At 51.5% G+C, this 26,280-nt stretch overlaps 10 protein-coding genes across 10 annotated transcripts; 8 read left to right on the forward strand and 2 right to left on the reverse strand.

The window, feature by feature from the left end:
• Window positions 1-33: 33 nt before the first annotated feature.
• M436DRAFT_74111 (uncharacterized protein) lies at window positions 34-2,726 on the forward strand (the record flags this gene model as incomplete). The annotated part of the gene is made up of 3 exons (XM_013570559.1): window positions 34-73; window positions 415-2,664; window positions 2,698-2,726. The coding sequence occupies 3 exons, from the start codon at window positions 34-36 to the stop codon at window positions 2,724-2,726; spliced, it is 2,319 nt and encodes a 772-aa protein (XP_013426013.1).
• A 1,035-nt stretch (window positions 2,727-3,761) lies between these two features.
• Window positions 3,762-5,534, forward strand: M436DRAFT_83302 (uncharacterized protein; the record flags this gene model as incomplete). The annotated part of the gene is made up of 1 exon (XM_013570560.1): window positions 3,762-5,534. One exon carries the CDS (start codon window positions 3,762-3,764, stop codon window positions 5,532-5,534), a length of 1,773 nt encoding a protein of 590 aa, XP_013426014.1.
• Window positions 5,535-5,997: 463 nt separating this feature from the next.
• M436DRAFT_83303 (uncharacterized protein) lies at window positions 5,998-6,729 on the forward strand (the record flags this gene model as incomplete). The annotated part of the gene is made up of 2 exons (XM_013570561.1): window positions 5,998-6,336; window positions 6,487-6,729. The coding sequence occupies 2 exons, from the start codon at window positions 5,998-6,000 to the stop codon at window positions 6,727-6,729; spliced, it is 582 nt and encodes a 193-aa protein (XP_013426015.1).
• A 1,247-nt stretch (window positions 6,730-7,976) lies between these two features.
• Window positions 7,977-9,111, forward strand: M436DRAFT_83304 (uncharacterized protein; the record flags this gene model as incomplete). The annotated part of the gene is made up of 2 exons (XM_013570562.1): window positions 7,977-8,129; window positions 8,182-9,111. The coding sequence occupies 2 exons, from the start codon at window positions 7,977-7,979 to the stop codon at window positions 9,109-9,111; spliced, it is 1,083 nt and encodes a 360-aa protein (XP_013426016.1).
• Window positions 9,112-9,481: 370 nt separating this feature from the next.
• M436DRAFT_74114 (putative sugar transporter) lies at window positions 9,482-11,295 on the reverse strand (the record flags this gene model as incomplete). The annotated part of the gene is made up of 4 exons (XM_013570563.1): window positions 9,482-9,754; window positions 9,818-10,605; window positions 10,652-10,926; window positions 10,979-11,295. 4 exons carry the CDS (start codon window positions 11,293-11,295, stop codon window positions 9,482-9,484), a joined length of 1,653 nt encoding a protein of 550 aa, XP_013426017.1.
• A 1,553-nt stretch (window positions 11,296-12,848) lies between these two features.
• M436DRAFT_50152 (uncharacterized protein) lies at window positions 12,849-13,547 on the forward strand (the record flags this gene model as incomplete). The annotated part of the gene is made up of 1 exon (XM_013570340.1): window positions 12,849-13,547. The coding sequence occupies one exon, from the start codon at window positions 12,849-12,851 to the stop codon at window positions 13,545-13,547; it is 699 nt and encodes a 232-aa protein (XP_013425794.1).
• A 978-nt stretch (window positions 13,548-14,525) lies between these two features.
• M436DRAFT_50406 (galactose mutarotase-like protein) lies at window positions 14,526-16,006 on the forward strand (the record flags this gene model as incomplete). The annotated part of the gene is made up of 6 exons (XM_013570382.1): window positions 14,526-14,785; window positions 14,834-14,959; window positions 15,013-15,141; window positions 15,197-15,263; window positions 15,313-15,709; window positions 15,762-16,006. The coding sequence occupies 6 exons, from the start codon at window positions 14,526-14,528 to the stop codon at window positions 16,004-16,006; spliced, it is 1,224 nt and encodes a 407-aa protein (XP_013425836.1).
• Window positions 16,007-16,594: 588 nt separating this feature from the next.
• Window positions 16,595-18,157, forward strand: M436DRAFT_74117 (uncharacterized protein; the record flags this gene model as incomplete). The annotated part of the gene is made up of 1 exon (XM_013570564.1): window positions 16,595-18,157. One exon carries the CDS (start codon window positions 16,595-16,597, stop codon window positions 18,155-18,157), a length of 1,563 nt encoding a protein of 520 aa, XP_013426018.1.
• A 2,295-nt stretch (window positions 18,158-20,452) lies between these two features.
• On the reverse strand, window positions 20,453-21,895 carry M436DRAFT_50257 (PIN domain-like protein; the record flags this gene model as incomplete). Its single annotated transcript, XM_013570355.1, has 1 exon — window positions 20,453-21,895. A coding segment is annotated over one exon (1,443 nt), but the record flags the coding sequence as incomplete, so codon positions are not given.
• Window positions 21,896-22,408: 513 nt separating this feature from the next.
• Window positions 22,409-25,447, forward strand: M436DRAFT_50549 (uncharacterized protein; the record flags this gene model as incomplete). Its single annotated transcript, XM_013570409.1, has 1 exon — window positions 22,409-25,447. One exon carries the CDS (start codon window positions 22,409-22,411, stop codon window positions 25,445-25,447), a length of 3,039 nt encoding a protein of 1,012 aa, XP_013425863.1.
• Between the last annotated feature and the right edge of the window lie 833 nt (window positions 25,448-26,280).

A 26,280-nucleotide genomic window follows, 5' to 3' on the forward strand; every position in this document is an offset into this window, starting at 1 on the left:
CTATGCGCGTCTTGGGCTCGCTCATCGATCAACATGTGCGCCGTTGCTGTCTGCTCTCCTTGCATGTCTGTTCGTGCGCGTGCCTTCGATATAGAAAGACGCACATGTTGGCTTTCGACGACATGCGCCTCACTCCGCCTCACTGGCTGAGTGTCTTGCTCTTTTCTTAGATCAGGGACATTGTTGTACTCTTGTTGTACAGACGTCAGATCTTTGAGGATATGTGTCTCCAGACCCTCTCCCCACCTTTGATGGATGCACAATCTGGTCGCACCTGCCTCAATCGTTGCTTCCCATGTCTCCAGTGAAAAATGCTAGACAGCTCAATGCTGCGCTCAGGACAATGACACTTGCCAGTCTCAACACTGCTTGTTGCAAAATTCTTCCCTCATACCTGTACTCATGCCTTTGTAGAATACATTATGCTTCGCAATCGTCCATCGAGAGTCCCTCTTGGAATGGCTGATGTCAATCAGGTGGAGCAACGCCTAGAGCTCAAGCAGGCTTCGCATCCCCTTGTTGCCCAGACTGACTGGGCCTATATCCATCACCAACAACAGAATACCCGCACTCCGCCACAGCCCCACTACAACCTTGGTGAAGACGCTCAAAGATCGAGGGATGCGAGCCTCGTTCAGCTTGATCCAAACCGCCATGTTCCGCAGTTTGCCGTCTACGAGTCAATTGACTCTGCTGAAGACAGTGATTCTGACGACACCGCCTCTACAGCTTTCAGGTCCGTTGCTCGGGTTGTCCATATAGCAGAGGTCAGTCCCATCATCACTCAAGTATCTGGCTACGATCCTCCTGCTCTTGTGACCATCGACCCTGAGCCACGGCCAACACAAGGCCATCACCGTTTTGGAACGACCGACGGTTATCGCCATCATCCGAACAACCTCCTTGCACCTGTCAGATCTCGCTACAGCCTAGATACTCGTGCTGGCTATCCACATCAGCCTTCTCGACAAGCTCCCAGTCACATTCCTCAAAGAGACTCCGATCCAAGGACGACGACTATTTCTCGAAGAGGACAGAATCCAAACGCTGTCTCTTTTGCTCCTCGCGAACATCTTGGTTCTCCCTTTCAGGAAGTTGATCCTCAGCACCGGGCCAATATCGCCTCTGTATATCGTCGAGGAGGGACACTCAGGACAAGGCCGTCTATGTCCGGTAGTGCTACAGTCGGTCGTGGTGGAATGAATTATCAAACAAGGCCTAGGCCGATGCCGCGCCCTCGAGGATCGTTGATGCCTAGAAGGCCATCAGTCAGGGCAGCTCGTCGGACCGGCGGCCATCTGAGACCACCAGCTGCATCCTCGATAGACTCAGTCATGGACCGTTATCCCATTTTCCCCTCACTGGCCGGTCAATCCGATTCATCAAGACCGGACAGCCTATTCATTCCACAACGCGAACGCATACCTCAGAGAAGAGGCATTCTCGCTCCACCGAGGGAATTGAGGATCAACAATACGCCGCATCCTCCATCTTGGCTCTCATCAGCTACGAAATCTCAACACTCCGTATCATCTCGAGCCTCTGGCAGCAGCTTCTCCGATACGCCCATGCTTTCCGCCCCCAACGAGGCTTCAAGACATGGTTCCATTGGCGCTAGAAGCTGGGATGGTCATGGGATCATCAATGTAGGCAGTGTCCGCTCCTCCTATGCTGGTAGCCGAATTTCCCTGCTTAGTGGAAGTGTTGGAAACCAGAGTAGCGGACTCCCCCCATCGCACTCACCCCTGGATCTACTGACTCAAGCGTTGCGGCGGTTGTCTACGGATCAATCAGCGAGATCACAATCTTCGTTAGAGTGTGCCTCTGGCGCGACATCCACAGACGGGCGTCTCTTGAGTGGCAGTGTGTTTTACTCAGACTCTGACGAGGAGATTGGTGAGGGCGAGACTAGGTCCCCGAACTACAGTCGTCAAATGTCGTCGCATACCGACGGGCAAAGTATCGATGAACGAGAACGCGACTTTGATCGCAAGCCTCTGCGTCACCTCGGGATAGCGGCACGAATCGTAGATGTAGAGGCTGATTGTCAGAGCGGAACAATCAGACCATTCTCGACGTCGCCATCTAACCAGTCTCTGAACTCAAACCCTAGGATTGACACCGCCCTGGTAAACAGTTCGCCCCCTGGAGATTTGCCTGACCTTCCACAAAGCACTCCAGGTCAACAGCTGGCGCGGCCAATAAGAGCTGCTCACGCGCCTGGTCCCAGCCTTCGACCTCACGCAACTCCAAAGGTGAGAGTCTATGATGATGAGCAGCCAGCTAGCCTGCAACCTCAGACGCCCGCAGACCTCCGCCATCGATTCAAACCCAGTACCGACACTGTGGCGCCTGCCACTTGTGAAACAGTACGTACTCATGCCAGGAGCTCGGCCACGGAACAGTCGCTTCTGGTCCCACCTCGAAACGCTCATCGCAACACATACCCTGCGTTCCAACAGCCTAGCCCACAGCCGTACACGACGAACTCGCAACCGTCTAGTCCCTACTCACCCAACCTCGACCTGAGGAATGCTGCTGCTATCAGTGCGGTCCAAAGAAGACGCACAGCTCGAGCGGTGTCCAACGAAAATGTCATCGATCCAATCACAAATGGTATGGAAGCAGAGAGGGAGGCGTTCTTGAGACGTATGAGACCAGATGGTACGTTCACTATAGACGATACGCCTCCTCGAGAGGGCAGATATGAGCGATACATATCGTGACGACCGTTGGAGACAATAAGTCTGTGAGAGGCGCAGGGTTGGAGGCACAACAACATTCTTGAGATCATCGTGATAAGCGAACACGAACTAATAAGCGAGAGATGAATGCGTCAAGTATCAGCAAGATGTATCCACTATTGTGTGCATCACCACATTCTTTGATAGCTGTTGATAATATATGTACACGTCAATGGGCAACCAACGAGCATTCTTCGACGCTTTGTCACGAGGTCAAGGGCTTGCAACTCTGGTCGTCCCATTTTCTCCTTCACAGGTCGCTTCAAGGACGTCTGGAGCCCGGACCTAATGAAGGAACGTCTAATCGTCTACACTATGGCTCACATCGAATTATTCCTCGCGTCATTATGGTATGAATTAGCATCAATTGATAACTATTTCTATTTTTTACGTTGATTGTTGTGTTGAAGCACGTTCGGTAAGTTGGCGATCTTCATATCAGTCTTCCAAGCTGTCAGCATCATCGTGTCGCTCTGTGCCGCTGCACGAGCGCTGACCTCGTCATCTTGCATGGGTCGAGTCCGGCACAAGATGGGAACGAAACAGCCAATAGAGCCTCAAACGCGCATAGAGATAAGGAAGATTCTCGAAATTGTGTAAAGAGTGATTACCGCAACCACAGGAAACAGGCCGATGCGCCAGTTTCGCTGAGTATTAAGATGATAAATGGCTTGTGGAACAATCCCGTTGTGGGTGGTCTATCTGCAGAGATCTGCACTTGAGGCGGTCGTGCATCGTTCAAGCTTTCTTTCGGGGTTTCGACCGATCTTCGACTGCGGCGTTTCAGGTTTCTGCTGGGAAGTCGGGACGCGCAAGACGTGCAACACCAACCTGTGACATCTGCTGCAACCCGCCACCTCCTCTCGCGTCAACTCACGCATCGTCACTCGCTTTCAAGGACTCACTCGTTATCCTCCCATGCGCCGAATCGATCTCATTGATTAAGTACCTCTGTTTCTTTGACTGCTTTGCCGTGACGACTTTCTGGTGAGAAGTTTCACCATACAACGCACAAAGATGGGGCAAGCCACGCCAGCTGCAGGACGCGGTGGACATGTTGCATACAAACAGGCCCTCCTGAATCTAGCCCAGGCTCCTCGATGGAGGGGCCTCATCATCGGAACATTTTCATTCTTGCTTGTTTTCTGGATCTGGCAAGCCAACTCGGATCCCAACGCGCGGTCGAAGCTCTACAACAAAATCTCAGGTCGACCACAGAATGATTTCATGTGGAAGCCGCCATCTGTGCTGGAGCCATCGGAATTTACGATAGAGCTGGAAGCCGGAAAGACCTCGACTGCACCTAGCGGACTCAAGAAGGAGAACCCTCAATTTCACCTTCTGATCCATGCACCCAAAATCACGAGTAATGTCTGTCGGAGTTTACTGTCATCTTTCCTGTTGGACTATCCGACTCCAACTTTGATTGGATACAGACCCTCCCCACCCAATGAGACCAAGGAAGGAGATTTCTGGCTCGATTACGGTCTGGCAGACGTGACCGCATATCTGTCACAACAAAATCGCATCTCGGCTCAAGACTCTATTGCCATTGTTGACGGAGAGAGCACTGTTTTCCAGCTGCCCTCAGAGGCTCTCCTAGCCGAGTACGATGCACAGACAAAACGTGTCAACGTGGAGCTGGGTAGCAAGTATCGTGACATACCTGTCAAGACAGCGGGTAAGCAGAAGTTGCAGCGCTTCAATCAATCGGTGTTCTTTGCAGCAGAATATCAGCTCGTGGAACAACCGCACAACGGATTCCTCAGCAGATTCAGACTTCCCGAGAGAAAGCAAAAGACGCTTCTGAACAGCAATCTTGCAATTGGATCTGGGTCAGGACTTCGTCATCTGTTCGAAACAGCATCGGAGCAGAACACTCGCATTGAGCGTACAGACCGCGATACCTTCAACACCATGTTTGCACAGCAAGGGCACCTTCGCACATCCCAGGCCAAAGAGCAGCGCGAGTTGAAGACATGGTTCACGCGTAATGTGTTACCATCCAACAAAAAGATCAAGACAAAGATGGCAGAGGATCTTGCTGCAGCCAAGCAGGACCTTGGTATGGGTCTTGACTATAGGGCTACCATCTTCCAGACCATCCCAGCTTCAGCTCAGCATGTCGCCGATAGTGTCATCCCGCTGTCAGAACACCCCAGCTTCCCTGTACCCGAGACCTTCAAGACCTTGCAAGATCCATTCATCATACACACTTCGACACCCCACCTCAACTCTACCAGCGCAGTCCTGATTCAAAAACAAGAAAAACTTCCCTACGATTTGCACTGGACAGACGTTCCCCTATTCACCAACCCGAGGTCTCAACGAGTGCCCTCGTTGATCTCCATGCTGCCACCGAAAGCCAAGGACAACACGAAAGCAGACTCGAAACTTCTCACAGCTCCAGATACCAACATGCGCGAACTCTGGGAGTCAATGTGGTTCTACCCCTACGCACGACCACTTCTCAAACAATACCTTTCCAAGTCTACCAGCAAGGAAATTGCCTCCGAAGCAGCCATCGGCGGAGAACGTTGGTACGACGCCCGTGGCGGTCGCGGTGGTGTCTGGACCGTCGACAATGAATGGCTCGACGCCGCAGACCTTTGCGCACCATTTGGCAAAGAGATATTCGAAGACGGATACAGAGGATGGGCCGAGGCTGTCCCTGATGGCGTTGAGTTGTCGAAGGTTGAGAAGAGTCCGGATGGTAAGGGCATTGTCATCGGAGAGCAAGTGAGAAATGGGCAGATTCACAAAATTGTCGCTGTGCAAGCTGAGTCTTGAGGAAAGCATATAGACAAATATAGCATAGCATAGCATGGTAGCTTTCTTCATTTGGTTTCACGGTGATGGATGGAGCAGCAACGGGGTTTTGGAGTTTGCCATTTGCTGCTACTGTATATAGAGAGTGCATCACTACTATTGCTCAACTTTGCTACGATCTCAGAGTTGATTGCCTCTTTGTCAGCGGCATAGTCTTCTACTAACCCCATTGTCTCATGTATGTCTGATCTCAAGACAAAGAAACAAAGCCGACGCGGATGAATACTCATAGCACCGCGACTCGGGTTTTAGCATCACAAAGAAAGCCACCCTCAATCTGACCGAGTGCGGCTCTCAGACAAAGAAATGTCGATCGATGGTATCTCATGACTCTACCCAGATACTCACGTTTCGTGCATGTCAAAGTCCGCGAAACAGACATAACTTCTCGATACGTCTTGGGCATTACTCGAGTCTCGCAACCATGTTGTACACAATCTTGCGCTTCATCCTCCTCGTCTGGTTACTTTGTATGACCTTGCTGGTCATCAGAACGATATATCAAGCCACCTTCCCAGCCTCACCTTACAACAGAGGCGAAGTCGTCGACTATGGAGCCGAGTTCTTGCAAGAAATATTCGCAGAGTTGCGATCCTACTGTCCACGCTTCGATTACTTTGTGACGACGGTCAATCTGGTGCTGTCGCAAGTGTTGTTGACGGTCACCATGAGGTATAAGGTCAAGATAGCAATGTATGCTGGTGCCTCTATCGCTTTTGCTGTCATTGCTTCTGCTATTGTTGCTGGGAGACTGCTGTTCTGGGTACTGTGGACGATGCACAGGCTGATGAACTGGACGGCTCGATCGATCGTGGACTTCCTTATGTACTCCCTCATGGATTACCTCCTGAACTTTTACGAGAATCTTTGAATCATCTGGTGGGTGATCAAAAAGATCTGGAATGGTAAACAGAATGAGCCTGGAAATGCTTTTCACGTCAGGTCTCGCAAGCAAGACATCAGACCTGCCGCTGAGGAACATGCACGTGCACCCGAGCCTGATCATACACGTCCACCACCTAGGGGTCAAGGTCCCGGACGTGGACGTTCTGCCCCTCCCAGATCTGCAGAGAGAGACGAGGAACTCCGCCGCTCTGCTCGCAAAATGGAAAGAGACATGCAAGATCTGTACGGTGACGCTGACACGCCTAGATGAAGACGTGGGAGGGAAGAATTCGTGGATGGGTTCAGGCGTAAGATGGGGATGGAACCAGAATACCAAAAGCAAGAAGCAGGGGATCGAATCACAGAGCTTTCAAGCGATGATAAGAACGACCGAGCTGGAGAGTGGGTCAGGGCGGTCGATGGATATGGTGAAGAGAACGAAATCAACGAGGCCAACGAGATCGACAGAAACCTACAAGTCCAACAATCTAAGCCGTTGACATCAATGCCCACGGTTACCTCTACCCCTAGAAAGGTTATTTACAATGACGGAGTTGAACGAATGGAGCTCGGAAAGGACGATCAACACATCGACTCCGTATGGAATCATGATCAGATCGTGGTTCAAACATACGGTAAGCCAACTAAGCTTGGAGTATGCCGAAGAGATAGTGGTAAAGAGAGGTGATGAGACACTCAGGTATCCTAAGCATGATGGAAAGATCAAATCTAAGACGATTGGAGGGGTGGAGCTTGAGACGAGTTGAGCAGGCCTGGAAAGAATGGCAAATAGATTTGATCGGGATGGTATCATGGAAGGACTAAGCCAAGAATGAGAAGATTCTTCTCGCGACTTCTGAGATGTATTCCGCAGTCTTTACTTGTTCTCCTGAGAGCTTTCATGATCGTGAGACTCCCCGAAGCGCTGTGTTAGAAAGGCCCGTAATCGAACGGAGTATCTGTTGAATGTTTGTGTCTCCTATTTCTGTCTCGACAACAGCAGATTCGGTGTCTACTCCGAGTACGTTGTAGCAAATTGGCACCACGGTCGGGAAGAGTAGCTTCTAGAGTGCACCAACATCGGTTGGCGAACAAAGCCTGAATATTGAAAACAGCACATTTCTTAAGCGCCCCACTGATTTGTCCGTCATCGATGTCGACTTGAATGGTCCGGAACACGAGGCAGTGCGCATGCTGTATCATGTATGACGAGGAGTCGCGCGGTTGTTCCGTTGGCAACAGTGAAACTGTGGAGATAGGATAGTGCCAAGCATCGAGACAAGAATAGAGGCTCCTTTGCCGCCCATCCGACGCCTGCGCCACGGATCAAGGCGGGCTGTTGCCTGAACCACCCAACTGACGCCAGCGCCTTCCTGAACGTCTTCTTGTTATCTCCTTTGCCATCAGCCGTCCTGGCAAGCCCATCGCTCCTTCCCTATCATCAAACCACACCGAAGCATTTGTCTTCGTCAATTATCACATACACCACCTCTCGATAAGCCAACCACCCTCAGCACCATGCACGGAGAAGTGCTCCACCACCTGGTCCGTCGCGGCTTCGAAGCCGTGAGCATCAACGAGTCTGGCCAGACAGTCGTAGCTGAAATCGACCCTCTCGAGTTGCTTCCTGTCGGCCTCACTGTTGCCCTGTTTGTCTTCATCCTGGCTTCGGTACGTAGACTATTGTCTGAAGAAGGTCGACAAGTCACTAACATGATAACAGGTCAGATACACTATCGGAGGAGTTGTCGCCAGTCTGGCCATGATCGAGGATCGCCAAACTACCGTCGTTGAGACACGTACTCTCGCTGTCGATGAGAAAGAGGGCTCTGACGCTTCTATGGACAAGGCCCGCTTGATCGACGAGGAAGTCATGGTCATCAACCAGATCCCTTTGACGTCCAGCATTCGCAAGACCATCAGACACCTCGTCTCGGTCGGAGGCTTCAGAGCTCGCTGGAGAGGCCTTGGCTCTGCGCTCATCTACAACCTCGTTCACTCGCTGTCTGTCAACTTCATCGCCATGTTCCTTGCTGCCTTCACTGGTCTGCCTGTTGTTGGCCGTATCCTCGCCAACATTGCTGCCAGCGTCTTGTGCGCTCGCATCCACATGGTCTGGACCCACGCTGTCGTTTCTGAGCCTTCGCCCTTGACCTGGGCTCAGCGTCTCTCCCAGACTGACAGAAAGACATGGCGTGCTCTGGCTCTGCCCACCTTTGTCCACTCCATTGCCGAGCTTGCCACCTACGGTCTGCCTCTCGCCATGTTCCTTTTCGTCGGCCCCGAGATCACCAACGACATGGACAACGAGTACTTGCTCGTCCGAGGTGCCATGTCTCTTCTTGCCTTTGTTATGCTCAACGTCCTCATCCTCCTTCCTGCTACCGTCACCCTTACCCGCATCGAGGCCAGTTTCTTGCCTGAGGACACCAACACCATTGTTCCTTTCGACCGTACCTTCAATGGTGCCGTCAACATGCTTTCTCTGGACAGCCGTGCTGGGCGCAAGAGCCTCTTCGTCGAGGCTTGGCGCTCATTCGACATGGCCAGCAGAGTTCGCCTGGTCAAGTTTTACGTCAAGGAAGCCGGCATCGAGCTCTTCTTCATGGTCACTGCTGCCATCGCTGTCGGCAGCCAGATGCTCGTCTTGTAAACGGTCAAGGACGACACTGTCCGTGGCAGGTAAACCTGAAACGTATCCCGCCTCATATCATAACCTCTCTTCCCTCAAATTGTAAATGGCGTTTAGGGTTTTCATATGTTCCTGAGAATGACCGAGCTTAGATATCCATCAATTCCAAATCTTGTCTCATACATCAAGTTTCCCGTCGTGCGACAAGCATAGGTACTGATCCAAACTTTGATATTCTAGACTGTCAAGAAGCAAATTGACACAGACCGGAGCGACCAATGTTTTTCAATCGAGATGCCATCAAGCATTCAGCGAAAGCGAAAGATGGAATGACAAACATCGCACAATCATCAAGAACACCCCACTATCCTCCCCACCCAACCCTCTCCCTCTACTTCTCACCCGCAGCAACCTTCTCCTCATACAAAATCTCTGCTTTACTATCCACAGCAGCACCCGCATAAGCATCAATCTTGTACTTGGCAAACTCCCTCGCCGAAACACCTTTGGTGAACAACAAATCCATCTCTTCGTAGGTACGGTCTTTGGCCTCAGGGAGTCTAAAGTATGCCCATATGAAAGTGAGGAAGGAGGTTGCGAACCAGAAGAATGCGGTTTTTCCTTTGAGGTTCCACTCGGTTGGGTTCATGAAGTAGGATTCGAGCTATAGAGGCAGCGGTGTTAGTGGTGGAACAGAAGGAAGAGAGGAAGGGAGGGCAAAACCTACAGTGGAACAGACGATATTCATCAAGGCATAGGCGTTACGGGCCAGACAGACTGTTTTTGCGCGTACGCGGATGGCCGAGGTCTCGGCGACGATGGTGTAAGCTACAGGTCCGACGGTCAAAGAATAAGTGAAGAGCCAGACTACCGTCAAGGCTCCAGCGACCCATTTGACGTCGTCGGATTTGCTTGCTGAGGACACAATGCCGATGATGAAGAGTAAAGCACATAGAACGCCCATGCCGGTGGTGTAGATCTTCCTTCTGCCAACGTTCGCGAGGATGAACCACGACGCGATTGTGCCACAGAATGCTACGGCTGTGCCGCCAAGTCCGATACTGTAGGATACGGTGTCTTTGATGCCTGCTTGCTGGAAAAAGTAGGTAGGTGTATATGCGAAGCACGAGCCTGAAAACAGTTGGCCCATGAAGGTCATGCAGCAAATTTCCGTTCGCCGACGATCGGTGCCCTTGAAGCATTGTAGATAGGAGGTCTGTGAAGCTACATTGTCGAGTTGAGCTTCAATCTCGGTGGTATGAACCATCATTGCTAGTGTTCCTTTGATCTCGTCTTCGTTGATGTTTGTCGAGATGCGCTTCAGGATGTGCTGGGCCTCGTCGAGTCGATTGTTGCGAACCATATACCATGGTGATTCTGGAGCGAAGAAACAGGCGACCATGAGGGGTACGGGCCATGCCCACTGGACGGCGAAGGGGATACGGTAAGACCATTGATCGGTTCTGGCGACGAGACCTTTGAGAACGCCGGCGGCGATGAACTGCCCAATAGCCCCTACGACACGTCAGAAATGTCCTTGTCGAGCGAGAAGACTACTTACAGCACAGATTCACGTAAGACGTCAGATAGCCACGTAGCTGCAAAGGAACGATCTCCGAGGCATAAGCTGGCCCGATCGTCGCGAAGACACCCCAACTGAAACCACACAAGATCTGACCGACGACCAGGACAGGTTTGTTTGGCGCGAAGAAAGTGATGAAGATGAAGGCGTTCAGGAAGAAGAGAGCCACGATGATGACTTTGCGGTAGCCGTATTTGGCAGCGAGCCATCCGTTCAAGAAGATACCAGGAACAATACCGACATTACTAGCGTTGCTGTTTCGAGGTCAGTATCTGCTGTGTCTACTTGTGTTACGATCCTACTCACTTGAGAGCCGTTTGCCAAGCACCAGTAAGCTGATAGTCGTTGGTAGCCACGTTGTATACACCAAACTTCTTAGCGAAAGAAGGATAGGCGAAGAAGCTTGACATCAGGATAGTATCGTAGCCCTCCATGACAACAGTCATCGACATAACCATGCTCCAGGCAATCGCTTTCCAATTCCTCTTGATAACTTGCATGAGCGGTGTATTGTGCTCAGCATCGGATGCATGCTTAGCATCCACGATGGCATGTACGCCAAACACCTCCTCGACATGGTTAGCTCCATGCTTGAGCGAATCGTCTGCTGTGTGAGATGCCATCTTGGGAACTCCTCGAACCACCTTGTTGAGGTGAGGATAGAAGCGAAGCAAAGGACAAGATTGAGAGGTTGTCTTGCACAAGCCTCATAGGGCAACAGCGTGCCTTTAATGCCATGGTACCTCGGACTGTACAGGAAAGATACATGTAACACCTGATCGCAACCCTAAATCAATTGACTGTTATGTAGAAACGGTGGACGCATGACAAGAAGATGGCATGCTAGCGTGTGGTAAGGCAGGAGTTTGCAGATTATCCGGTACGTTCAGAGTAATGATTTGCTAAGGATGCGATGCATGAAGGAAGATCGTCGAGTGGTGGTCGATTCCACCAATCACACCACATCACCCCAGATCACAACCCCGCGTTTGAAGGAAGGCGTGGTGGAGAGTTCGGACGATGTTACCGCGAACTTGCCTGCTTTCAAGCCTCGCTTATGCGGAGAGCCTTGTCTAGAAGCCTGAGCCTAGTTAAATCCTTCAATTCATTGGTGGTCAATCTCTGCTCTTGTGGCTTTCCACATGCGCAAAAACAGGTCTTGATGGGACCAGGGCAGTAGGCTTCATCTGACCTGAATGATTATCCAGAGATAGCCGCAAGACGTGGAGAAACTCTGGACCAATCTCGAGAACTCGGGGTATCCTGTGCTGAATCTTCCCTGGTTGAGATCCTCACAGCAGTACACTTCTTTTTTCACTCTCACCATGTCAAGACAACATCTTACAGTGTTCGCTGGGGAGAATCTCATCACCGCCTCTTTGGACTCCAAAAGTTGACCCGCACAAACTGGACGTCGGCCAGACGCTTGTCAGGGTTCCTTCCGAGCATATCCACGAGGGCTGGACCAAGGCCAGCGACCAAAGGTCAGTAGTCTTCTCACTCCAGGCAAGAATCCTTCCATGCTACAACCGCCCATGGGAAGTGGAAGTCTTCACCATAAAGCCACAGCTGGACTGTGGTGGTAGAGTGTGTCTCTCGAGACAACATATCGAGTAGAGACACTTTTGAGATCCAGGAAACCCCTAGTTCGCTCGATTCTCAGTACCTGGGCCACGAGCAGGTTACAATATCACACAGTGTCACACTTCCTGTATGACCGATGCGGAAGTTTGTTGCGAGACTATCGATAAGACGAGTGTTGAAGATATCTTCCAATGGCCAGTGCATCTTGGAGCCCTGCTTGCCGTGGACGAGAGGTCCCGTTGCAAAGCTGTTCTGTAATTTGACGGCCGAGCCCACTGGTATCGAGCACACTTCAGGTGCCCATATCTTATCAGCATGATATGAGTCAAAATCATTGAGAGTCTATCCATTACCTGTAGTTTTCAACATACTTCATGTTGGCATAACATGCTAGGAAAGTGTTGATCTGACGATAGGATACGGACTTCGTTAGTTCAGGAAAGATACCCAGTGAGGGAAAGCTGAGTCTTGTTTTTGGGTCACCGAGCTGGCAGAGTCGCGTTTCGGCGTTTCAACGCGTCCCTATCCTCATTGTTCTCGGCGACATCACCCACACATTGGACAGAACAACCAACGGCAGCAACGTAAAACCATGGAAGTCCACAAGAAGATGCTGGCCAAGAAGCTCAAGGCTCTTTACAAGATCGTAGAGCACCAGAACCCTCGCCTCCACCTGTCTCTCACCATCCGCTACGCCGACGATCTTAAACGCCCTGACCACGACGTCGTTGAACTCAAGATGCCCGAGGACGTTGGCCGCTTCATCAAGGCTGGAGAGCACATGTCTGAGGCTGAGAGACACGAAGCCGGCATCGATCGCCTGCTTACCACCAACATGCACCTCGCCCAGCCCAGCGCATACAACCCCATCAAGACCCTTGGAGAACTGAGAAAACTCTTCAAGTCTGGCTATGTGCGCAAGCCAGAGAGCCCCAGATGCGCCCAGTGGGACGCCTGTGTTTTCGAAGAGCTGCAGGTCCAGGGCTTTGTCATTCAGCTGACCATCGATGACTTCTGCTGGGCTGCCGATGAAGTTTGGGGTCCTGCTAAGGTCGCAACTCACAAGCCTGTAAGTCATGTTCGTCGTCGTGCTCGTCGGTCTTGTCTAACCAAGGAAAGGTCCACTCTGAAGGATGAGTTGTTTCGAACGCATCGAAAATCGACTTCGTGTTTATTGAAGGTCCGTGGTCGATGTTTCCAGCACCAACAGCATATACTGACGGCAAACATCAACAGCGTGCGCCCGCGGTACATGCCACCGCATTCGACCCAGGGGTATAGCAACCATTGAGGCGAAGAGTTACCGGAAGCAGAGAGTAGAATGTCAAAAGAGATAGGTATTTTCCGTGGCTTTCAGATACGAGACGCTATAGTGTTAGCTGGCAAACAAGACCGACCGACGTCGCTGGTTCGTCGTGGCCGTTGCTCTATTACCCTTCTCTTTCCGGACCGCTTCTGCTCAACTTGTGATGCTGTCGTCGCCTTCTCTCAAGGCCGAGTGCCATTCCTGACCGAAGGATGGTCGGTTTATTGTCATGGGTGAATAGAAGGACACGAATCCTCGAGCTGGCTGAAAGGGAGGGGCGTCGACGCCTTCGTACCCAGGTTTGCCGGCCACAATATTGAACCACCCTGGTCCTGCCTCTTCATATACAAGTTCTGTCAGCCACCAGCAGTCGTGCCGTACTCAAGTAGCCTGGTGACCAGACGTGATCGGCTAATTACGATGGCATAGGAAGTAGTAGGTCGATCACTCGGTTCGTCGGCTGAAGACTCGTTTCTCGCCCTCTCCTCCAGGAAACTTGGCGAAATGGCAAGCTCTTTCCCCACGCGGGGACCCCATTCTCACAGGCCTCATCCAATCTCATCTCATTTTTGCTCGTGAACGTCAACGAATCATTGCGATATGGAGCTCCTGAAGGCGTTGATTGAGTGATCTTGACGTCCACAGCAGACACGCGTCAGGAATGCATCTGCTCTGCACCCTTGGACCCGCCACTCAAGCCATGCAATTACGCTTGTTGAATGCGAAGGAAGAAAGGCCAATGCACCTGCCATTCAGGATCCCCGCAACGTCATCCGATACCATCTTGTAGCGGTGGACCTGACGATCCTTTCTTTGAATCAATTTTCCCAGAGCGGGGTCCGGCAGAGATCCAATGCTATAATACTTAGGCTTGGCCTACCTTCACATCTGTTTTGTTGTCCGTGTTACTCATCGCACTCACTCATAATCACTTGTTGGGTCAGATCAACACTCAGACAAGCCATGTTCTCCAAACTCGCTGCTTTGGCGGCCCTCCTCCCTGCGACAGCTCTTGCTGCCAGCATTGCCGGCAACGGCTCGTCAGTGCTGTCCAATGGCAAATACGAGATCTCCTCTGAGGGCATCCGCGCAAACTTCATCCCTTACGGCGCATCCATCTCCAACCTCTTCATCAGAGACGCCCACGGTATCGAGCGCGATATCGTCCTTGGTTGGGACAATGCTACCTACTACACCGAGGACAAGTCCCACCCTCACTTCGGGTGAGTATCATTTGCCAGGATTCAATTCAACTACTGACAGGTTGTAAGTGGTGTCCCCGGACGTTACGCCAACCGCATCAAGAATTCGACCTTCGAGATTGACGGCAACACCTACCACGTAACCCCCAACGAGAACGGAGGCCGCGACACCCTTCACGGTGGACTCGATGGTTGGTTCGTAGTACTACAATCAGCAGGTGGCATGCGGCCATTGACATATTCTATAGGGACTGGCGCAACTGGACCGTGGTTGCTCACACCACTGACTCCATCACCTTCTCCATTGTTGACCCTGACGGCAAGGAGGGCTTTCCTGGGGAAGTTATATCATACGTCACTTATACGTTGACTCCCTAGTAAGTAGACATGGGTGTAGTATCCAGGGTACGGCAAAATACTAACTGTATGCAGCCAATGGCACTTTAAGATGGTTGCAGTCGCAACTACCAAGAAGACACCCATCATGCTGAGCTCTCATGTATGGTCTCTTGCTCAGAATTTCCGAGACATATGCTGATTCAGTTCAGGTTTACTGGAACCTTGACGGCTTCCAAAACCCTAACGACGCTACGGTCAACAACTACACAGTACACTTGCCTTACTCTGGCCAGCGTGTCGCAGTCGATGGTATTCTCATTCCTAACGGAACCATCTTGCCCAATCAGAAAGGCGATGTTTTCGACTTCTGGTCGTCTCCGAAGAAGCTAGGCGCCAACTTGACTTCCCCCGATCTTGTTGGTGGCTGCGGTAGCGGATGTATCGGTTACGACACCTGTTGGCTCGTCAACAGAGAGCAGAATGGACCTTACGACTGGCGCGAGTCAGGACCTGTCGCTACTGTATCCAGTCCTTTCTCTGGTATCCAGATCGACATCTTCTCCGACCAGCAAGCCTTCCAGATCTACACCTGCCCCGGTCAAAATGGTATGTCTTGTCTGCCATTCGAAGATAGCATCTTGCTGACTCTGTTGAATAGGAACCACTGCTATCAAGGAGACTCAAGGCTTCTTCAACCAGACTGACCAACCTCGCGTCGTCCAGAAGTACGGCTGCATGGTCATGGAGGTTGAGGACTGGATTGACGCCATCAACCAGCCTGAATGGCAAAGAGAAAAGAGAAACATCTTTGGCCCTGGTGACGACCCATATGTTCTCCAGGCAACTTACAAGTTCTCGGTCAACGACGTGGCATCTACCTCTAACAGCACATCCAGCTACTAGAAGGCAGATAGACGTGCAAGATCGATATAATGAACGATGAATAGCTAATCAATACCTTTTGAGATACTCACGCGGTGCCGTCGCTGTGAAGCTCGTAATGAGAGATGACGACATAGAAACTTGGTGAGGAATAGAAGTCGCACGAACGTACATGACTCGGAATGTAAGTGACGACGGCAGTCGAGCTTATCGATCAGATATTCACCGCGGTGTGTTGATGGACTTATGCTTCACTCTCTTTAGCGATGCGCAAGCGATTTCCCGCCCATACACTTCCATCATCACATTTCCTCGTTCATCCCTCGTTTTCGTTCTTTATCATCTACCCTCTGACGTCCGTTGACTGGCGCACATCTCTTCTGACACTAACAACATTACGCCGGCTCTTTCTGAGAACACCCAGACTTGCGCAGTACAACAGAGATCGTCACCAGCTGTCAAGGACATTCCAGCACGTTGTCAGCGACATCTCAGTACTATAGCACTCCAGCTCTCTGTCCTCCACGGCGTATAACAACTCGAAGCTTGGAGAAAACATCTCTGAGATCGTCAAGAGAGATCCTCCAACAGATATTCAAAATCGCCAGAATGAATACGCGTGAGAGAGACTCGTATCAACTCAAAAAGGTGTTTCGAGACGCCTTGCCTAACTCGAACACGGCAGCAGACAGACTTCAGGTCGCCATGGGATTCGAGTCAGGAGAAATGAATAATCACGGACAGCTCGTTGTCGCACCCTGGCATATGCCTCTGCCTAGGGAACTACAAGGCCAGCCTCAGAAGAGGCCTCTTCAATCGCTCAATGCAGCCGCAGCCATAGCGGCCGATACCACCATCGCTGGTCTTGACAACACCAACATCCCTAACACACAAGCTCAAATCGGACCACGCCCGAAACGTAGTAGAAGAAGAGGTCACCCATCTAACCAACTCGAACGCTCACTTCACAACAAAGCTCTCGCCCAGCATCTTTTCGCAGCTGAGACAGAGGGTTTGGCTCCTCTCCCTTCCACGGAGGCAAATCTAGAGCCTCTTGTGAAAGATAACAGACCCCCTTTCAACGCCGATGAGTTCACGAACAAGGTACTCAAGCGTAAGCTATCCATGGTCAGCATCCCGCCAGCCCCCGTAGACGATTCTATCACTGGAGACGTGCCCAATCTCGTGTGTCAACAAGCCTTTCAACATTATCGTCGCATGACTGGACGTATGACTATCAAGAGTGACATCAAACTCAAAACGGGCAAGTCTGAGTACCCAAAGGCTGTCGAGTACGCAGTCAGACCTGATACACCATCACCTCCTCGACGTCGCTCCATGCCACCCATCGAAGCAGTGCTGGCTCACGGCTTCAAGACTATCAACTTTGACCGCCCAGTTGAATGCATTACTCCACGCTCACACGCCCATCACCCATGGACAAATCTCCTGTTCAGCCACAAGATCCTGTCACCTACTCCAGCATTCCTACTCAACATCTCTCCCTTCGTCATCGATGAGAACAGTAATGCCCGCTACTGGCAGCCTTCACTGCCACAGATGCTATCCCATCACCTCGCCAACCCAGCAACACTGATCGAAGAAACACCTATCCAAAGCTTGACTTTCCACCTACCACCTCCGGACCCGACTCTCGTAGCTACAAGCAACGGAAAGCAACCCAGAACATCCAAACATGCCCACTACAAGACCGAAGGGCCCGAAAGCGGCACCGAGGTCAGAATGATCAGAATGATTCTCTCACCTGCACTCAATGCCGATACGGGCAGTGAAGAAGAGGTTTCCCATACAGATTGGTTGCTTTTCTGCCTCGGCGATTCTGGCACACCCACGACAACAAGGGTCTTGCGCTCTGCTTCCCTCGCACCCAAACATCCATACACTCTAATCGCCATCCCCAGCTACGCAATCGCCGAGACTGCTTTTGTGCCAAAAAGCCCTGTGCTATCTACCGAAGGATCTGCCGAGGGAGAAAAGACACAAGAGACGTTCAGTACGGTACTCAAATTCATACTCAGAGGAAGGCTGCCTTTGATGTTCGGCGTGGGTAGAGACATCAGTTTTGCGGATAAATGGATCAGAGGATTCGGAACAGGAATCGCGAGTTTGGAGGTTGAAGTCAAACGTGGGAACTTGCCTTGTTGGTTGTGAGGGGGGCATGCGCTGGATGCACTCACGGTGGTTCTTGTTTTTTGCTGAGCTGCAGTTGCTTCCCTTTGTTTCCCTTCTTCCTTGTAATTCAACAGTCAAGACCGTTTGAGCGTTGATGATTCAGTCAATCATCGCGACCCTTCGATTGTAGTCGAAGCTGTTCTCTCAGTGTTTGCAAAGACAAGTAAAACCTGTAGCTATAAAAAGGCACAAAGTTCTCGACAAACAGAGTGATGTCCATTGGAATGCCAAACATCCTCAGCTCTCTCCGGATACGTCACTGATCTGAAACATCGTTGTGCCTTCCTACGGAAGAGATCATCCACACTAGATCTTCACAAGGGAATGCATAGGTGACTGAAACACGGTGCTCTGGGTGGTCGACAGTATTCGTCGGCCTGCACGATGGACTACGTACACTACACGCGCAGGACAAGCGATAGATGGAGACTCAGGCGGTGGCGACCCGGTGGCGACCCGATACGCCAATATTGTGTTATTGAGCAGCGCAATGGACAAAGATACACGCAGGCACCCTGAGTGCACTGGTGCTGGCTGGTGCTCGCTGCGTTTTGTCGCTGCGGCAAGTGTGATCGAGCTTCAACGGTAGGAAGGACGTTTTATATACGAGCCTCCAGTGCTGCAACATGGAATATTCCCTTCCAACAGGAAAAAAGAACAGATGATTGCGCTCTAAAATGGTACAGTGATATTACATCAGAGTCGGAAAAGATAAATGTGCTTTGTTCTATACATAAGTTCGTCTGATGCGATATTTCCATGCTGAAAGAGAAGAAGAAGGGGTATATCCCAGAACGCCTGTGCCAGTAAACGCCGTTTCAGTCACCTATATGCTATTGCTGGTCTCGAGTCTTGTTCTTGAATGTCAAGAAATCAATCTCCTGTCAGATCCAGCTCCTCAACACCACTCTTCCTGTACATTCGCCGATCCTTTGGCGTTGGTGCAGTCAAATCAACCTCCATAACAACTTCTTTCCAGTTGCCGGGCAAGCTATCCCGAGGTTGTATAAATCTCTTCTTCACTTTTTGTGCTGGTGTCTGCAGCGCCTGACGGTCGTCAGCTGTATGGATTGACTGCACCGTCGGGATATCACGAGCACGCGCAGCATTTGCTACGTTTGACGCAAAAATCGATGAATCTCTTGCAACTGCCGCAGTTTTCGTGACTGTAGCTTCGATCTTTCTGTCACGTAACCGCTTGTTGACTGGAAGTAAAGCAGAAGCCGATACAATAGGTCGTTCGGGGCTTGGCATCTCCTGTGGCCGCTCGGGTTCGCAAGGCGGTGTGGGCATGGATGACGAGAACTCAATCACCTCGATCTCCTTTGCGAATGGAGCTGGCCTATGAGTATCCTCTGATGCACTCAATTCGACAGATGGTTCGCCAATGGGCGTAGGTATGGTTGAGAGCTCGACTGCCTCACTTAACTTATCAGACACGCATTTTAGTCCACCAAATCGAGGAAGTCTCGGTAGCGACTCTGGTGAAGCTAAGTCGATTGCCTCTATGTCGATACCTCGAGGAGTAGAAGGCCGAAGCAGGAGTGAGTCCATATCATCGGCGCCTGCGATCGGTGCGGTCTGGTATCGCTTCAAAGGTGATCTTCTTCTCCTTCGCGTTACTGTGTCAGGAAGTGGTGCATCGGCGTCGACGTCTTCCTGGGGAGGCACGACTGGTTTGCTGAACTGTTTGAAATGGTCTTGTATGCTGGCTGACCGCACAGGCGCTGCTCTGGGTGGAGCTGGCTTGACAGGGGACGAGGAGAGTAGATCAACGACTTCCGGAGGTCCAGAGGGTTTTCGGGCTGGCGAAGTCATCCTTGGCCTGGCTCTTCTGGGAGGCGATATTGGCTCAGGCGAAGGCCGCTTCGAAGATCGCTTGTGAGGAATTATCATCTCGAGACTGAGGTCTACCTCTGCTATCGAGGGCGTCTTGCTTGCCGTATTACCACTCAGATCTAGTTGGCGCACGGGTGCTCTGGTTCTGAATGAGCTGCTCTTGGGTGCTGGCTTCGCACTATGCTCCCTCGAATTCTGTTTTGCGATAGCATCGATCTGAGTCAAATCCAGCTCATCACATTCTGGCGATCTGGACTTAGATTGCGCGGTGCGATCTACACCAGGCTTGGTGGTTTTTGTAAATTGGTCCAGAGCACCTCTCTGCATACCACCGGCCTTCTTAGTGGCTGCAGGCTTGCGAACAGCTGCCACTTCGCTGGTGGCGGCTTTACGAGGTCGTGGGGCAGGTCTCGACTTGGGCGCGCCGGCACCGGCCTCCCAGTCTTGAACCTTTAGCGGCACACCGAGACGCACAAAGGTGTCCAGAAGCCAGACCTTGTCATGGACAGTGGGATCGTAGGTAGAAGGACCTCGCTTCTTCTTTGGTGATCCAGGACACTCACCGTCCTCAGTTGGCAGAGGCTCCGAGTCCTCATCTTCCTCATCTTCAGGGATCTCCTCATCAGGATCTTCGAAACTGAGATCGATGTCAATCAACTCAATGGGCTTGAAGCTGATTCTGAGCTCCGGTATGTTGTCAGTCGTTGGATGCAAGCGCTTGCTGTGGATCGCGTTGACCAAGGATGCTTCTCGAGCTTTTTGTATAGACAAACTATCCCCGTTGCCTTCAGTAGTCTCGCCTCGCATTCTGAGTTCTCGGACAAGCACAGCAGGAGCAAGGTTGCGAATGAACTTCTTGGCACCACCAATGCATCGCCAGTCAAACGCATCACCTGTGAAGTCTCGAAGACTGGGATAGTCCAGCGGCATGTCCCATTTGAGGGTATCCTTGAGTTTGGCGATCTTGTCGGGTGCGGAGATGCATGGATGGGTGTAGTAGCGGAGAACTTTCTGATCGGGGAACGTGTCCGGAATGGTCAGAGCTGGACGCTTCTGGCGAAAGTGCTTGCTTTCGTTGGTCCGAATCTCATGGCGAAGCTTCTCTCTCCAAGTGTTTAGAGCGTCGGTCTCGTTTCTGTCTAGGCTGCACAATTCGTCACCAAAACCAGCTCTTGCTGCCTCGCAGGCTAGTTTAGGACCACATCCAGGGATACCCTCAGTGATGTAGTCACCTCCGCTCATCATGGCAACCAGAATCATGCCGTTACGATCCAGGCCACTGGTTTCCTTTGTGGCATCGGCTCGGTATACGTTCACGTGGGTTGGAGTCTTGCTGCTCTTTTGTTCCGGAGTCCAGCTTCGCAAAGTCATGCCACTTCCAAACATGAGAGTGTCAACATCTTCACTGAGGACGGCGTCGACAATGCCCTCTCGCTGGAGCAGAGCGCATTCAGCTTCGGCCTCACCCGGAGCATAGTGGAGAGGAAAGCCGAAGTGTTTGAGAAGTTGTTTGGCCAAGAATTCGGGCACACTCGATACCCTCACATTTGGACCTCCGACCTTCTTGTTTCGTTTCCAGGTGGGCTTGTTAGGGCCATCGAAGACGAATAGAGGGTGGATGTTGAGGGAGAGAAGGCGTAAGAGGCGATAGTAGAAGGTTCTCAGAGCAGGATTGGTGCCACCCTTGCCGGACTGAATTTGGAAGAGCCAGATGCTGATATCGATTGCGAGGCGGAAGGGACGGGAATGTTGGATGTAGTGTTCGGCGGCGAGTTTGCTTACGGCGATGCGCTGACCAGGGCCGATCTCTTTATAGATGCTGCATCCTGTGTGAGCAGAGGCCTTGTATAATTCCAAGGCGGACGGCAATATACCCATGAATACCCATCTCTGGTGCTCATCCGTTCGTGAGCGCAACAAGTACCAAAACCAACCTCCCATCCATAGCCACAGAGCCTATCATATGATAGTTCTTGCGGTCGACTGTTCTCTGTCTCTGTCGCAAACTTGTTTGACCAAAGCCGCCGCTGCCTCGAGGCGTTGCCATGGCAGCTGCGGCCCGCTCCGCGGCATCACATGACCTCTTTGCGCCGTACCTTCCTGTCGACACGTTTGGTTGCATTTCCACATAGATGGCTGATGGTCTTCTTGGAAACTATCGTGCCTGTCTATCGCATTAATATACCCAAGATATCTGGTCTTGTTTGGCCTGTTCATCGTCTGGCTCGGTCATCAATAGGTTGGAGATCATACCGCGTCACCAGATCTTGAGGCTTCGAGGTCGGGCGCGAGCTGATTGTTTACTCGTTACGCAAGGGCCATTGATTTTTGTTTGCATCTGTACATATCTGGCTTTGAGCATATCCTGCGACTCGCAATTGACTCGCAACTATGAGAATGCATTCTCCACTGGACTCTGCGACAACAAGCGCAACTTCGCCTTTACGACCAACCCACAAGCAGTCTACCAGAGGTCCTCTGGCTCCTAGATCATCCAACTACCACACATCGCCCGCTGTCAAATCTATGCTCATTGAACCAAAGGACTCTCAAGGTGCTCCCTGGCAGTCCAAGGTCACTGTTGAGGCCGAACAGATGCCTACATCAGCCAAGTCGACCACAAGGGCACAATTTATGCCGCAACGCCATGTAGAGTACAGTCAGGTTCCCGATCTCTGTCCCGTCTCTCAGTCTGGCGACCACCCTGGAATTGATTACTCTTTATCAGAAATCGACTTTGTCGACATTCCATTCAAGGACGCTCCTGCTCCAGCAGCTGTCGACTCTCTGTCATCTGAGCCAATGTGTTCATTCGCAGATCGCAGAACACCTCCGAGTGCGCGCATTGGATCATCCAGAAGACATTTCAGAAGCAGTGCCAAATTCGCATCAGCTCGCGTAGAGCCGACTGCTGCAGATGAACCTCGGTTTGAACAAGACGACGACGAGGAAGAGGATGTACTTGGCGCTTGTGCTCCTGGCGATGCAACAATGCTCGAGAGCGAGGAATTCAGCATGATCTCGGTCGATTCCTTACCTAGCCGAGCCATTAGCCATTCTTCGCCTTCGCATGCTCTGCAGGCTACCGAGGGCGATGCCTCCGCCAATCGCTCATACATGCCCTCATCTCCTCCTGTTGCCGACAGGATTACCCCCATGCCTGAGAATTCGACCCCAGAGAACCCCGGAGCGCCACAGCCTTCGCAAAACAACGACGCCGATATTGCTACACCTTTGAGAGAAAGCGCGCGCAAGTCGGGAAGGGCGTTACAAGACGCTTTGAATGGTCCGTTCCGCGAATCCGTGTCTAGAGAACTACCTTCAGCTCGAGAATCTATCTTCAGTGGCTTTAGCTCTGGTACCAGACGCCAGCTGCGCCAGAGTCTCCACACCGGCCAGAGTCTAGCTACACCGACCGCTATGCAGAACGCGCCCCGATTTTCACCTACTATCAACACCATGCCAAACTATCTATCCCCGTTTCACAGCCCAGTGCGACAGCAAGAGACCTTTGATTCGCTTCCTAGCCGTCTTGTCAGTCCTGAAACAGTCGGTCAATCACGGTCTACTGCCGACGTCCAACCTAAAGCCAGCGTCGAGTATCCCGAACTTGCTCAAGCATCCAGAAAGAGCGGTCCAGTCCACGAGGAGCCCGAGATGAGTTACGTCGATGTCTCAAGGCCATCAGCCACCCATATGCAGAGCCCACCACGCTCCTCGCCAGCTTCCGGACATGATGGAGCTGAGCACTCTGTGGAAGATGCAGCCTTGCAAGACGTAGACGAGGAGGACAAAGACATCTGGCAAGAGGAAGCTAGCCGTTCCGTCAACGAGGCAGAAGGCTCTCCTGAACAGACTGATCTGTTTCTGGATGACCTGGTCGTCAAGCCACGCAGGAATAAGCTACCTGGTACTTGGCGTCGCAACTCAGGAACAGCCTTCTCGTACAGTGATTCACCTGAGTCTCAAGAACGCCAGAATCGCAAAGCAAGTGCCTCTACCAAGGGCTCTTCCAGAAAGAGCAGTGGCGTTATGACACCACCATCATCTGATGATGGCAGCGTTGCTAGCGGAAAGAAGCTGAGTGAACGAGCTGACTCTTCCGCTAAAACTGCGACGGACGAAGACCACAGTCAGTCCGAGTCTGGTGATGATACAGGTGTGTTCTTCCAGAAGAATCTTCCCTCGGTGTACAACTCGAGAACAACCAAACAAATCGCAGACTCGGCAAAGAGTAGTTTTGCGCCCAGCAGCCCGCTTAGAAACACTGTCCTGGACATCAGTCCCATGAAGAATGTCCAGAATATCGAAAGCGGTTCACGATCAAATCTCTCCGCTGGACCGTCACCACTTCGTCGAAGCCTGGTCGGCACTCAAGCGACACGACGAGGTGATGAAGTCGACACTTCGGAGACACAGACAGACTCTAGCCTGGCTTCAGATGCGCAACAGATACAAAGAGAGATGAGAGGAAAGTCTAGCAGAGCTGCAAGCACGATCTCTAGTCTGACATCTGGAAGCCAGATGAGAGGGTCGAGGCGAGCACCAAGTGCAAATACTATTGACCTCACTATCAGTAGCTCGTCTGAGCATGATGTTTCGACAATATCCTCGAGATCAACAAGCTATCAGGAAGACCTGAACTTGGAGTCACCCATGCGTGTCAAGGTCAACTTCAACGATGACGCTGGTAACTCGACTCTCCTGGAGCCCAAAAGACAATATCTTGCTTTGTTTGACAATGTTTCAACATTATCGAAACCTGCGCACGAGTCTCATGAGAACTCAGAACCCAAGTCCCCGCTGGCGAAGCTCACTGAATCTTTTTGGGAGGCTGTAACCAAGCCTCCAGTGTATGCATCACCGGAACGCAAGCCTCAAGTTGTGCTAGAAGCGGCTCCAATTGCCACCGTACCCGATCACGTACTGCGTTTGCGTCGCAAGTATGGTCTGCTGCCGGATACCCATCCTTTCATATACGCACATATCCGCACACTGCATCGCATGCTGAACTCTACACGGTCCCGTTCTGGCAATAGTATTGTACCTCAAAGTGGACCTCTGAGTCACGGTCTATCACGTCTACTCGGCAAGTCCAAAACCAACGCACTTGACCAGCGGTTCGTATGGACGCAAACACATCTGCACGTTGTTGACTCATTCATGTCGCTACTTCTACCACAAGAAAAGCGGGATCGCCTGCAATACGATACAGGTTCTTGGGGCGATGCTGAAGCGCTCAGACACCGTGGACGCGACTCGAAAGGCAGATATGGAGATGAAGTCGTGTTCAATGGCGTCAAGGGCGGTCTGATCGAGGCATCTTGGGTTGCAGATGTGCTTGTTGATATCGTGTTCAAGGAGGAGATGAACGCCAAGAAGAAGAGGGTGGCTGAGATGATGGCCCGCGCTGAGAGCATGGCGGTGTAAAGGACAGGTGTGCGAAACGTGTCACGACTTGATGTACAGGAGTTGGTTAGATGGTGTTTGCTCATACGGTCATAGAATTTCGTACCGTTTGGATAAGATGTTGGCGTTTGATCTGATAATCACTTTCTGAACATCGATGTATCTCAAATCTCTTTCTCACGATTGTGCATCAGTGACCTGATTCGCTGTTTAGATTGTTCTGATGATAACCACATGACTGGGGGATGTCAAGAGATTGTAAGGCCTGGTGGTTGACGTCAAACACTTGTACACATCTCGTCTGTACCAATTTTGCACGTCAAACTAGCCAAAAGTCACAATACCTTTACACATCTCACCGCCATCCGCGGAAAGCCCAGAGAACGGCTGTTCTCACTAGACGACCCTACATCTCGCGACAACTCTTTGCATTGTGATAGTCCATCAACGACCACCATCTCCACGATGAGACCACAGATCCCCACACTTCGATACCGATGAAATTCCACCGGGCAAGAGTGAAAAGTTTGAGCCGGGTTACCGTTCTTGTATACTTTTTTCCTCAGCCGTCGACTCGGAAGTACAGCACGAGCTTCTACATTGAGCTTTGTGGTCGAGAAACGATTTACATTACCCAGCTCTCGCGTTCGTGACCCGAGTGTCGATGTATGGGTGCGGTAGAGCCAAAGAGAACGATGTGAGACACGGCACACACACACACACACACGATCGGCAGCTTCAGTGTTGGAGACGGTTGCCCGGTGCTGCTACTAGCAGCATTGGTGGGGTTGATGGATCCAAGCTGAGACTGCTGTGATGGTATGTTTATATAGTCGAATCTTCTGGACAGAGTG

This window comes from Aureobasidium namibiae (genome assembly GCF_000721765.1).
Source record: "Aureobasidium namibiae CBS 147.97 unplaced genomic scaffold scaffold_12, whole genome shotgun sequence".
Lineage (NCBI taxonomy): Eukaryota > Fungi > Ascomycota > Dothideomycetes > Dothideales > Saccotheciaceae > Aureobasidium > Aureobasidium namibiae.